The sequence below is a fragment of the Zingiber officinale genome, chromosome 9B (assembly GCF_018446385.1).
Source record: "Zingiber officinale cultivar Zhangliang chromosome 9B, Zo_v1.1, whole genome shotgun sequence".
In the NCBI taxonomy this organism is placed as follows: Eukaryota; Viridiplantae; Streptophyta; class Magnoliopsida; order Zingiberales; family Zingiberaceae; genus Zingiber; species Zingiber officinale.
This window is the reverse complement of record NC_056003.1, coordinates 30,113,228-30,126,086: the sequence shown is the minus strand read 5'-3', so window position 1 is coordinate 30,126,086 and position 12,859 is coordinate 30,113,228. Positions and strand designations below refer to the sequence as shown.

The 12,859-nt window shown below is 36.8% G+C and overlaps 2 protein-coding genes across 6 annotated transcripts; both read left to right on the top strand.

The window, feature by feature from the left end:
- Nucleotides 1–3,025: 3,025 nt before the first annotated feature.
- On the top strand, nucleotides 3,026–6,076 carry LOC122025069 (cold-regulated 413 inner membrane protein 1, chloroplastic-like). The gene is made up of 6 exons (XM_042583826.1): nucleotides 3,026–3,376; nucleotides 3,446–3,586; nucleotides 4,864–4,959; nucleotides 5,062–5,126; nucleotides 5,277–5,346; nucleotides 5,683–6,076. Exons 1-6 carry the CDS (start codon nucleotides 3,240–3,242, stop codon nucleotides 5,846–5,848), a joined length of 675 nt encoding a protein of 224 aa, XP_042439760.1. The 5' UTR covers nucleotides 3,026–3,239; the 3' UTR covers nucleotides 5,849–6,076.
- A 1,942-nt stretch (nucleotides 6,077–8,018) lies between these two features.
- Nucleotides 8,019–11,266, top strand: LOC122025790. 5 transcript variants are annotated; one of them, XM_042584669.1, is made up of 7 exons: nucleotides 8,020–8,140; nucleotides 10,073–10,170; nucleotides 10,307–10,369; nucleotides 10,472–10,519; nucleotides 10,615–10,674; nucleotides 10,846–10,906; nucleotides 10,984–11,266. In XM_042584669.1, exons 2-7 carry the CDS (start codon nucleotides 10,099–10,101, stop codon nucleotides 11,037–11,039), a joined length of 360 nt encoding a protein of 119 aa, XP_042440603.1. In that variant the 5' UTR covers nucleotides 8,020–8,140; nucleotides 10,073–10,098; the 3' UTR covers nucleotides 11,040–11,266. The 5 variants fall into 5 exon arrangements, with proteins under 5 accessions (XP_042440599.1, XP_042440603.1, XP_042440601.1 ...); XM_042584667.1 differs by adding an exon at nucleotides 9,751–9,870 and having other exon boundaries at nucleotides 8,061–8,140; nucleotides 10,307–10,519; XM_042584666.1 differs by adding an exon at nucleotides 9,751–9,900 and having other exon boundaries at nucleotides 8,062–8,140; nucleotides 10,307–10,519.
- Nucleotides 11,267–12,859: the final 1,593 nt, after the last annotated feature.

Genomic DNA, 12,859 nt, shown 5'->3' with positions numbered 1-12,859 from the left:
ATAAACTATTGGAGTGGTTGTAGTGTAATTAGGTATTAGTTTATCTTGACTAATAAATTACACTAGTACACTATGAGTGTATTGAGCAGGACCATTTGAGGTAGTATCTTTTTATACTGACTATATAAAAGAACAATACCTCTGCTATTATGGAAGTGTGTAATCTTAATCATGATATAATAACAAGCACATATACTTAATATTTATTTCTTTAATTTATCAAAGGGTGTGATTTAGCTCGTTAAATCAATAGGTCCGATAAATTGGGAAATGATATTATTTATATGGTGTGTTGTTGATTATAGAATGAAACTGTGTCCTAGTAATCTAGGTTGATGATGTCCCCTTGAGGAGCTCATAAGGATTGTCATGTAAACCCTGTAGGTGGACTTAGTTCGACATGACGATAAGGTTGAGTGATACTACTCTTAGAGTTAGATATTAATTAAGTGAGTTGTCAGTAACTCATTTAATTAGTGGACATTCAATATCTTAAACACAGGGAGACTAACACACTCATGATAAGAAGGAGCCCATATAGTAATATGGGATTGGTGCGGTAGTGTAATAATAACTCTTTAGTGAAATGAGATATTATTGATGAACTTGAGTTGGGTGTTCGGGGCGAACACGGGAAGCTCAAGCTCATCGGGAGACCAAAACCAATTCCTCCTCTTATTTATAAAGTCTTATATCCACAAAAAACCCAACTTCTTGGTGGTCGGCCAAGCCTAGCTTGGAGCCCAAGCTAGGTTCGACCAAACCAAACCAAGTTGTGAGCCAAGTTGTGGCCGACCCTAGCTTGGAGCCCAAGCAAGGGTGGCCGACCACATATAGATTAAAAGGAGATTTTAAATTTTAAATCTTTTCTTATGTGGAAGCCATGGTTTTAAAAGAGAGTTTAAAAAAAAATTAAATCTTTCCTTTTTAGCATTAAGAGAAAGGTTTGATATCTTTCCTTATTTGTAGTTAAAAGGAAGATTTTAATTTTTGATAAAACTTTTCTTTTTAGCAACCATCCACATGTTTTAAAAGAAAGATTTTAATTTATATAATTTTCCTTTTACAACCAACAAGGGATGTTAAAAAAAAAATTTAATTAAAATTTCTTACCAGAAACAAATAAGGAAGTTTTAATTTCATGTTTAAAACTTTCCTTGTTTGGATTTAAAGGGGTGGCCGACCATGACAAGAAGAAAAGGAAGTTTTAATTTTTTGTTTTAAAACTTTCCTTTTTAGTCATTGACAAGGAATATAAGGAAGTTTTAATTATGTTTAAAACTTTCCTTATTTGCCAATGACCAAGGAATATAAAAGAGAAGGAGGGGGTGCCTCATCCAAGAATACATCTTCTATTCCTCTCCTCTCTTCCTTGGTGGTGGCCGACCCTTTGCTCTTCCTTTTCTCTTCATCTTTGTGGTCGGCGACATCAAGACTTGACGGTTGGATTAGTGGCCGGTTCATGCTTGGAGAAGAATGAGGCATTGTTTCCTAGCATCCCTTGGAGCTTGGTTGGTGGCCGAACTTCATCATCTCTTGGGGAAAGTTGGTGGCCAAAACTTGGAAGGAAGAAGAAGTCTTGGGTGGATTCTCGTCTTGGTAGATCGTCGCCCACACAACGTCCGAGATAAGAAGAGGAATACAATAGAAGATCAAGAGGTCTATAAGTTATAAGAGGTATAACTAGTTATTAGTTTTCGCATCATAACTAGTTTATCTTTTGTATATATCTTGAAAAACCAAACACAAGAGGTTATCGGTTTTAGTTATTATTTTTGTTATCAATTTTCGTTTCGATTTCATGTTTCGATATTGTGTTTCTATTGAGCTCTCTATAGTTAAACCTAGTTTACTGTAAGAAGTTAAATATCCAATTTCTCTGTGAGACTTTGTCTAGGAAGTGGTGGATGATCTCATACCCAAGAAGGTCTAGTGCCTCGCCATGTTTAACCTGGAAGCCGATCTTAGAAATAGATATTTGATAACTTCTGTAATATGGTTTAACTTAGGAAGATCTCATCGGTTGAACTTGAAGTAAGAATGTTAAGTTTCATTCCCAATCCAAGTTTAACTTCTAAAGGGGAAATTTGGATTAATAATGTTAAACATCGTTTGCAATACAAATTTAACTTTAGTAGAACACATGGGTAGCTAGAATAGTTCTATGTTTGTACAAATTTTTGTACAAGAAAACTAGGATGATATTCCGAGTAGCAATCAACAGGCGGTCCTTTTAGTGTCATCCATCTGATTGCCTTGATTCAAGTGTATTAAGTTTCCCATGACGTCAATTTGATCTTGCGCCAAGACTTTTAGAAGGAGATCCACCAGCAAAGGTTGTGGGCGCGCCAATTGCTATTGTAGGAACCGAATAGAGGAGTTTTAGGAGGTGAGATCATTGTCGCTCGAAAAATCTGGAGAAGATCAAAGACTAGGGAAGAGGGTTAGAATGATGCCAAGATGTCCAGTGTTGCCACTCTGATACTTAAATCATAATCAATGAAAAGATGAAGAAATATATGAACTAATGAATAGTTAAGAGTTTTTTATTAGATTTCCTCTTTCCTTTTACCTTGCTGACTCTTTTATACTATCCTTGGATAACCTTTCACCTTCTATACGTTAATGATCTCTACGCTACTTTCAGTGAATTTTTACCTTCTTATGTATTAATAATCATTCATTATTTTCACGAGTTCATATTTTCCTGATGCATTTATAGTTTCCCTCATCTTTAATGTATATATCTAGCGGATGTTAAGTCATATTAATTATAAATATGAATTTAGGAGGGTTTTTTAGTTGCCTTGACATGTTGAGATTACCCTGGGAAATTTCTTCAATTTAGGAGGTTTTTAAATTTCCTTGAATAATATGACTAACCTGGGTTCATTTTGCTTGCAGGGCCTGAGATCGGGCAGGGTCTGATCTAATCTGTTGGCCAAGGGGCCCAAGACCGGGTCGGGCTCCCAATCATTTATTGTGCATTCGTTGTTCACTTATAGCTAAGGCCTCGTAGTTTACCCGTGCAATAGCTGGGAAAGAAAGTGGAGTCTACAGGTTAAAGCCATATGGTTGGATCATATGGAAGGTGTCATTCAATGGGTGTGTTTAGAAACTCGATAATTGACCGGCCAGGTGGCTGGAGCTCCTCCGTCTACCGTCGGTTCCGCCCATTCCCTGCTTCTATCCCCTCCATCTCCGGTCCCCAGCTCGATCTGTGACCGCCGGCTCCGACGATGGCCACCGGCCTCCTATCCCTCTCCTCCGTGCCCCTCGCCTCTTCGATCGCCCGACCGAGGCTCCAATGCCTCTCGCCCGCCCTCGCCCCCGTCTCCCGCGCAGCACCAATCACCGCCCCCGCCGTTCCCCTCAGGTAGGTTTTTCCATTTTTCTCCGACCTTGGCGGATCTTGATTTTGGGCTTTGATTTCTGTATTTTGTAGGCTGATCTGCCGTGCTCTTCCCGTTGCGGGCGGGCCGTCGATGAGGATTAAGCAGGAGAGCAAAAGGCGTACTGGAGTGGTATGCTATGCTGCGCCGCTCAGCCCGCATACTCTTCAGTGGGTTTCTGCTGCCTCCATCGCGTAAGCAAGCTAACTCAGTTCTAGATTTGTTGCTCTTTACCGTGCTTTGATCTTGGAACATTTTCTGGAAGCCTTGCATTGTGCATGTTACTGTTATAAATTTATAGTGGGCGATTCCAGTACCTGATTGTTTCATGATCGTAAACTAAGTCTCACTGAATTCTTGTGGGATTTAATCTACCAAAATTTTGGGATACAGAAAAGTATAAGAATCGAAATAAAAAAAAAGAAGAAGGTAAACTTGGGTGCATATGTGGTGGCCATCATGTTGAGAAAGTACTTTTTTTATTTGTACTTGAGTCAAGCTAAGGTAAATTGAGTTCGAATCAAGCTTTCCCTAATCATGCCATCTCAGCTTAGGTCGGGTCTTGTTTTTGAAAAGATGAACATTGATTGCTAGATTGAGTTTTTGGATGCATGCAATATGATCAGTTAACTATATTAGAATAACTTAGCTTCAAGTAATTGTATAAATTTAAATCAATTGAGAAATAGTTCTTTCCGCATATGGTTCTTATTTATATCAAATTTAATTGGCTTGAAATTTTGAATGGATGTTGTATTGCCATGACTTTACATTTTAAACTGTTGGATATCCTTTCTTCGGATTTTAGAAAATAAAATAAAATTACAAGAACAGGATAAAAAAAATTGATAAGGAATGGCATAAATATATTCTTCAGAAAGGGATGGGACTTAAGTCTCAAGGTAAACAGTACCTCAAGATGATCTTAAACTAGACAATATCATTTGAGAAGCAACAAGATTTGCCGCTCCCCAGGGCATGATTGATAACTAACAATGAGACACTTCTTTCCTTTATAAATAGTTAATTTTGTTGGGGTTGAGGTTGCATTGATATCATATTGGGACCTATACAGTACGCTATTTAGGACTTGTTTACACTTCTTGTATCTTCTTATTACAAGCAAGGTTCTCCAAATATCCAGAGAGTAGAGCCATTGTCGCTTTTGTTGGATGACTAGGAGAGGAAGGGAAGAATAGTAACAAATCATCTAATGGATCCTCTAAAAACTTTTTTTTCACAGTTCAGAGAAAAATATCAGATGGGTTCTAAACATTTACGTTAATCTTAGTTGTCAACAACCAACTTCATTATGAAGACAACCTTCCTAGATACAATAAGGTATTGCTTCACGGCTTGTGTAAACAACTGTGCTAGTGCAATAGGCTAGCATACATACTGGTTATGACATCTAAAAGAGTGATACTACATTATTGATATCAGTTTTCTAATAAGCATTTTGTGCTCTTAGGGTATTAATGTTTGCCAAAGGCACATCGATCCACAAATCATTCCTTCTCCCCCTTTTTGCTTTGCAAGCTCCTTCCAGTGTCATTTCATGGATCAAGTAAGCTGGACTCTATAGACTTGTTCATGTACTTCAGATTTGGAATCGGCATAATTTGTTTATATAAACTCGTCTTTTTTTTCCATGTACAAAATATGGCAGGGGTGACTATGGCATTTGGACTACATTTTTGGCACTTCTAGTCCGTATTTTCTACTACCTTCCAGGTTAAGTGTTTCCTATAGCCTGATACTTATTCTCCTACATTAATTAATCAATTTTAGTCTGCGATGCCCGACTTCAGCTTAACGGTTTCTTTGTACTAGTGCCTTTTTCTTCGAACTCAGTCTCAACTTAAATAGTTTCTTTCAGTGCAGGTCAACTTGAGTTGCCTTTCTTAGCAATGATGCTTGTCATTGTAGCTCCTTATCAGACCCTGAACCTAAGGTAAAGTGATGAACATTCACCCTCCAGGAAGAAACAAAAGTAGTCTTTCATTATTTCGATCTCCTAAGTTGTTCCCTTTCACCTAAAAGGATCTAATTGTGGCTCGAAGCACTCAGAAGTTCAGATTTCAATCAGTGAATTTGAACTAACTGCTCAACCATTCTGTGCCTCACTCAATCCGATCGATTCAATTAAGTTGGTTTTTGACTTGTTGACTGTTCGGGCTTAAATTTGGAGGATGAGTTTGAAACTCCAATTCTGAACAAGTTGATCTAGTCGGATTTATGAATCACTAATCATCATACTTATCTTCTTGGTGCCTATTTTTCCTTGCAGAAGTACTCAGTCTGGTGCGGTCGTGTCTTTGGCGATAGCCTCCTATCTTGCATTTCAGCACTTCTCCAGAGTAGGAAGTATGAGAAATGCTTTCGACCAAGGCTCCATAATAGCAACTTTAGCCATCATCTTTCTCACCGTCATCTCCTGCTTGTTACTCCTCTGATCCTGCTCCGACAAGAAGCTGTCAAATGTAATAATCTTCGAGCCTGCATTTATCTCTTCTCGACTCATCTTCCAGCTTCGCCATCGTCATCTTGCATAGTTTCCATCAAAATCTTCATTTGCATATCATGTCATGGTAAACTATTTAATGTGATTTGTAGGGATAATAAATGAGATTCCAAAGGCCCAATCCAAGGAATGCATGCAAGCATTGTGTGTGTTTTTTTTAGTAGTATGAGATATCTAACATAAGTTGACTAATTTTGAGTGATTGATTTTGTTCGATCGAAGTTTTTCATCGGTTTACAGCAAATGGCCCATCATCAACTCATAGTCCATTAACTCATTTCTAGGTTAATTGTTTATTAAGAGAAATTTATTTGATAATTTATTACAGTTGAAATTTAATTTTTATATGTTTAGGAATTGTTGCACTCGGACTGCATGCAGGTACGGTTAATGGCCCCTCTAAAATGGTCGCACACTCTCTGAAAGGATAAATTAAAGACATCAAATAAGATATTTTGTCAAAAAAAAATATTTTGTATCGTTGTGAATTAATCTAAAATTAATTAGAAAATATTTTGTATCCGTTGTGAATTAATCCTAAAATTAATTAGAACAATCAGCTTGCATGCGAGTTATTTCTATGTGGAAGTGTGGAAGCAAAATATGATACGGACCTTGGGGTGCGGATTCGTTTGGACTTAACTCGGCGTCGGGAATTGTTCCAAGGGGCGTCAGGAATTGCTCCAATTGCCTATGAGCAAATTGTACATGCTCTTGGAATCATTTCCAGTGTCGGAATTCATCTCAATATATATTTTTTAATTTTATTTTAAGATATATTATACGTATTTAAAGTTTAAAATTTTAAGATTTAAAAGTTGTGTTATAATAGGATTAAGTCAATAAGTTTTTTTTACTAGAGTTCATGTTTTTTTTTGGATTATAGTGTTTAAAAATTAAAAATTTTAAATGTGGAATATATTATATGGGTTTAGGATTTAAAATTTTAGGATTTAAGAATTGAGCTATAACGAATTTAAGTTAATAAGATTTTTCCTCTATGGTTAAGGTTTTTTTTTTTGGGTTATAATGTTTAAAATAAAAAAAAATTAGGTACTCACGGGGTATAATATATATATTTAAGATATTTTAAAGAATTTTTAATTTAAAAAAAAAATAGAGTCGAGGCGCTAGATTAATCTAAACATCCTGATCAAAACTTTTAAAAAAAAATGAAAAATCAATCGTGGACTATTGTGCAAGGAACGACTTGTAGGATATGATGTGGATCTTTGATCCTTCGCTATGTGCCCATGCGTGATATTGGTGTAAGCGTATGTATTCATTCAATTTTTTTTGTTTTAGATATATTATATGTATTTAGAGTTTAAGATTTTAGAATTTAAAAGTTGGTTATAATGAGTTTGGGTTAATAAGATTTACTCTAGAGTTTAGGTTTCTCTATTAAATTATAGTGTTCAAGATTAAAAATTTTAGATACTTACGGAGTTTATATGTATTTAAAGTTTAAGATTTTAGAATTTAGGAGTTGTATTATAATGAGTTTAAGTTAATAAGATTTTTTATATAAGATTCAGTCTTTTTTTTTTTTGAGTTATAATGTTTATAATAAAAAAAAATATTAGGTGCTCATTAGGTATAGTGTTGATTCATGTTTAAGGAAATGTTGATATAAAAAAAAAAAATATATGTAGATGGCTGGATTGAATGCATGCGCTTAAATTGATGTAGCCTGTGCCATTTCGTCCGTAGTAGATCGTAATTATATATATAGTGAGAATTATTATTCTGCACACCTGTTCGATGAGTAACACATGGACGATTCAAAGTGAATTCAAGTGTCTAGATCATTTTCGAACGTCCTGAGTGAATTTCAACAATTTGGAGGGTCTGAGAATGGCCTGAACGTCCGGATTCACTCTAAGTCATCCAGAGCCGCTTATAGAACGGGTGTACAGGAAAACATTAGTTTAACACTTCAGACTAAGATTACCTTGTCTGGATAGAACAGGGAGCGGGGAAACAATGAATCCTCTTCCAGCTGATTTGATTACCTAAGAACTAAACAGACAACCAGTGTTTCCTAGCTTCAATGAGACAGATGATCTCAAACACGCCCTTGACTCGACACGCGTCGTCCTGGTCTGACTCGTTGTCTTATCTCCTCATTTATTTATTTATATTAATTTAATTGCGATCCAGAGGTGGAAGAACTGACGAAGCAGCCTCCTCCTATATCGCCGATCTCGATCGCCAGGCGGAGGTACGATGGCTCCTCTTCTCCGCATTCTTTCTTCTTACTTCTTGTTCGATTCGGCTAGCACGAGCTCGCGCGTGGCCTTCTTTCCTACTTGTTCATTGCGCAAGAGGAATTTCTAGTTCCCCTCTGTTTGATTAGATCATAATGTTTCTTCCACGAAATTTTCCAGACGAAGTCGATCTTAATGGATTGTCGGGTGTTTAATTGGATCCAGCGCAAAAGGTGTCTTTTTAATGGACTTGAATTTGAATTTGCTGTTTAAAGCGCTCCCATTGTGAATGCTGCTTGTTTCATGGTGGAGTGTAGTTTGGTTTTCCTAGTTGGGGGAAAAAAACAGATCGATCATCAGTTTTGGTGGATATGTTCTTAGAAAACAGTAATTTTTACTGGGATAAATGATGGTTCTGGTGAGATAAAAGCTATCCTCATTTATGAGCCTTACTTTGATTCACTCTTATCTCTGGAAACTTGATGGTAGATTAAGTGTTGACCAATGCTACCAGTGGAGTTGCACTCTGTATATCCATTGCTGCTGTGCTTGTTTAATGAGGGAACTGGTAGGGTTTGAGTCGTAGAAATCGTTCACACTTTTTTAGGGTTTGATGAATGAAAGCTGAATTTCTGAAGCCAGATCCACCAATCTGATATAATCTGAATCTATACCTAATTTTTTGTTTCTAGTGTTGGGATAAGAAGTTTCTTCACTAGATGCGGTTGGCTGTTCCATACTTGTAGATCTAAATATTATGCTTTTGAAAGTGAAATCATCTCCACCATGAGATGATGTGTTGAAATTTTCACCTCACTTGATATAATAACACAATCACACAAACATAACAATAGTTACTTAACTTGGTTCTATGTAAGTCTACCCCACGGATAGAATCCAAGATCATATAATGTTAAAGCAAAAAAGTATGATAAACAATGACAAATCCGTTGCCCATGATGTGTACATTACCCGTCCCAATCGTATCTAGATTAATCTATCAGCCATCCATTGGGAGAACAATGAAAACTTCATATTTAACGATTCCCTAGACACCAAAAGTTCTCCCTTAGAAGAAGTTTTTTTCTCTACAAACAATATGGTCTTCCACAATCATTCAAACACACCCCAAAGATGGCTTCTAGCGTTCAGAAGCCTCACTTAGAAACATGGACTTTCATTCTCTTCTTCTCACATCTTACTCCCTTGAATGTGTATTTTCAATACTTTATCAACTCAAAGTAAAATAGCATAGGTGCTACCTAGGACCAAATACATTTTAGTTTCTATTCCGTTTTTTTAATAAAAAATTAGGATTTGTCTTTTGTGATTGTGAAAAACAAATGTTACTAATTTGTATTGCAAAGCGTAACAAATTCTCAATTTCTTTAATTTCTAAAGTTGAAGACTGCTTGAATCAGAATAAAGCAAAAACTAAGCATATGAATAAGTATATTTAACAGAATTCATATACGAGTATACACTAACATTTGCATAAAACGGGCATTTTGAATTTTTTATAAACCTGAAAAGGTTAAAACAATTCAATTACAAACTCATCTTCTAAATGTTAGATATGTAGATCATCTCTAAATTACATACTGCTCTGTTGAAATTATACCAGTTTCTGACCACAACCTTGAGCATTTGGAAGGCTGAAGCTGGGTAGATGGCTTGAGATATCTTTTGTAAAAAAAAATGAGAAAAGTTACAAGCCGATTCCAGAAACTATCTTAGCACAACAGTACTTCTCGTGGCTCCCAATTTTTCCAGGGTTTGCATTTGCTTTTAGTTACTTTTATGAGGCCTTATTTACTGCCAAATTTATTCTCTTGGCATTTGGCTCTAACCACTATCTTGATCTAACCAATTTCTGAACATGATGTATTTGTTTGATGTAATCCTGCAGTCTCAGTTAATTTATTATACCCGTCTCTCTGTTGCAGTTTCTTCAAGTTCATTCAGCCCCACCATGTCGAACATGGATGCCAATGAACATGAGAATCAAAATGAGGAAAATGGCATGCCATCAGCCCAACAGGAGGTGAGATTACAACTTTCTTTCTGTTGAATAATATATAATTGATATAGTTAATTGAGATAGACATGCATAGCTTTTCAATAATATATCAACAAAGATGTTTAATCTTTTTGTGGTATGTATGGCTTCTATATTGTAGGAAGAAGCAATCAAGAAGAAATATGGAAGAATGGTACCCAAAAAACCACCACTGATATCCAAGGCAAGTCTTGAAGTGGAAGTGGAAGTTTCACTTCAGTTCTATAGACAGTTTATTTTCCTTGAATATTCATTCCACAACCAACACTATCGAATTCTTATGCAGGATCATGAACGTGCATACTTTGATTCTGCAGATTGGGCTTTAGGGAAGGTATCAACATAGCATCAAATATTCATGTCACTATCTTAAAACTGAGAATTGATATATAGCCTTCTATATTTTTTTTGCATGGTTTATTACTACAGCAAGATGGGCATGCTCAGAAACCGAAGGGACCTCTTGAAGCACTTCGTCCAAAGCTGCAGGTACCTGTCGATAGTATAGGGCATGATATTTTGTTGTTAGAATGTCACTCTTGAATGGCATTTTCATCATGAAAACTAATCTGTCTATCTATACCATTAACCGTATCTTCATACCTAATTGTTGTATCGTTGGGGGTACTAATCGACTCTGCATCTGTTCATTTTCATTAGCCCACACCTCAGCAGCAAGTTCGTTCACGCCGCTCAGTGTATGCATCTGCTGACAATGAAGGTGCACATTGTTGTTTGCTTTGGACATTTCATAGTTGTTTTCAAGTGTTGCTAACCCCATTCTTATTCAACCTGTAGATGGGGGAAATGGTGCTTCTGAGGAAATGAACGACAATAACAACTATGATCAGTAATGGCATCATCAGCAGTTTTAGTTCTTTTATAAACCATTCAGAGTTATTTATTAGATCTAGATCCCATGAGTAAGAATGCCTTTTCATTGGATTTTTGCTTTCAATGAAAGTAAGATTTATCCAACTTTGTTTCTTAAGCATACCGTGATGTAGGAACGATAGCCTAAAGTGCCAATGCCCACAAACCATGTTCTAGTTTTCGAGATAATATTCTCACATTGATCTTTCGCAATTCTTTTCATATTTATCTTATACACAACCCATCGGAGTTGTTGGAAGACTGCAATGTGAATCACAACTAACTGGGCTGAACTTGATGTCTACCTTGCAAATTGATACGGGTTATGACAAGCGGATTTAGGAGGTGATAAGGATATCAAAATTAAGATGGAGTGATGATTAAGGTTGAGGTAGGGTGAATGTTTATTAACTAGTTCTGATTGATTGCCCTACATTAAAGTCCTGAGAGCGTGTCCGAGCAATTCTTTGAGCAGAATGCTCAGATAGGGTCGACTACTGGTCATAAATCCAATCCAACATAAGGGTGCTTGTGTGTGCTTGATCGGGCACAGTCCGATCGAGCTTAAAGGTACTCAACCTTGTAAAATCTTTAATGTACGATTGATCGAATGAGTATAAGGGTGTCTGGTGTGCGCTCGATTGGGCAAAGCCTGATTGAGTTTAAAGGTACTCAGCCTTGTAAAGCTTAGCATACGATCGGTTGAACGAAGACCGAATGAACGTAAGGGTGCTTGTGTGCGATTGATCGGACAAAATTCGATCAAGCTTAAAGGTGCTCAGCCTTACAAAACTTCTAACATTCGATCGGCTGAACGAACATAAGGGTGCTTGTGTGCACTCGATCGGGCAAAGCTCGATCGAGCTTAAAGGTGCTCAGTCTTACAAAGCTTCTAGCATATGATTGACCGGGATATATTCTTAACAGAAGGTATGTTCAATATGCGATCGACTTAACGACCAGTCGGGATATATTCTTAACAGAAGGTATGCTTAATATGTGATCGACTTAACAATCGGCTAGGATATATTCAACATAAGGTATTTTTAATGTGCGACCGGCTTAATGATCGATCGGGATATATTTTTAACAGAAGGTATGCTCAATATGCGACCGGTTTAACGACCAACCAAGATATATTCAACAGAAGGTATTCTTAATGTGCGATCGGCTTAACGATCGGTCGGGATATATTCAACAAAAGGTATTCTTAATGAACGACCGGCTTATTGACCGACCAAGATATATTCAACAGAAGGTATTCTTAATGTACGACCAGCTTAACGACTGACCAGGATAAGTTCAATAGAGGGTATTCACAATATACGATCGACATAATGATCAGTTGAAATATATTTAGCAGACAAGTAGTCGACAATCTAATGATAGCCTACCAAACTTGTCGTGAAATATTCTCTCGAAGATTCTTCGTTAATCAATTATAGTGATACACTCCTTTGCATATGTCATCAGGGGTGCAAGTCATAAACGACAAAGAAGGTACATCTGGGGTAGAAAAGAGATTCCTCGGAGATTATTGCACGAAGTCTAGGTTGTACTTCTCTCATTTTCTAACAAACTCTAAAAAATCGGGGACCACCTCATGATGGCGGAGGTTAAGTAAGGTGGTATAAAAAGGGGAATCCTCTCCGTTGGAAAGGTACGTAAATACAAGCACTTGCATCTGAAACCCTACTTCCCTGCATTTTCTGTTAATGTTCTTCTTCCACTTTCGAAGAGAGGAGATTGACTTGAGCGTCAGAGAGCCTAGCCAAGATTCCCACCCCAGACTTAGGATACT

Bases quoted from the DNA above. Each gene is read 5' to 3' on its own strand.
- LOC122025790 (XM_042584665.1), top strand. From the start codon at position 10,099: ATGTCGAACATGGATGCCAATGAACATGAGAATCAAAATGAGGAAAAT. The intron at 10,675-10,845 runs GTACCTGTCGAT...CATTTTCATTAG, and splicing joins CACTTCGTCCAAAGCTGCAG to CCCACACCTCAGCAGCAAGT. The intron at 10,907-10,983 runs GTGCACATTGTT...TTCAACCTGTAG, and splicing joins TGCATCTGCTGACAATGAAG to ATGGGGGAAATGGTGCTTCT.
- LOC122025069 (XM_042583826.1), top strand. From the start codon at position 3,240: ATGGCCACCGGCCTCCTATCCCTCTCCTCCGTGCCCCTCGCCTCTTCG. The intron at 5,127-5,276 runs GTTAAGTGTTTC...CTTTCAGTGCAG, and splicing joins TATTTTCTACTACCTTCCAG to GTCAACTTGAGTTGCCTTTC. The intron at 5,347-5,682 runs GTAAAGTGATGA...TTTTCCTTGCAG, and splicing joins TATCAGACCCTGAACCTAAG to AAGTACTCAGTCTGGTGCGG.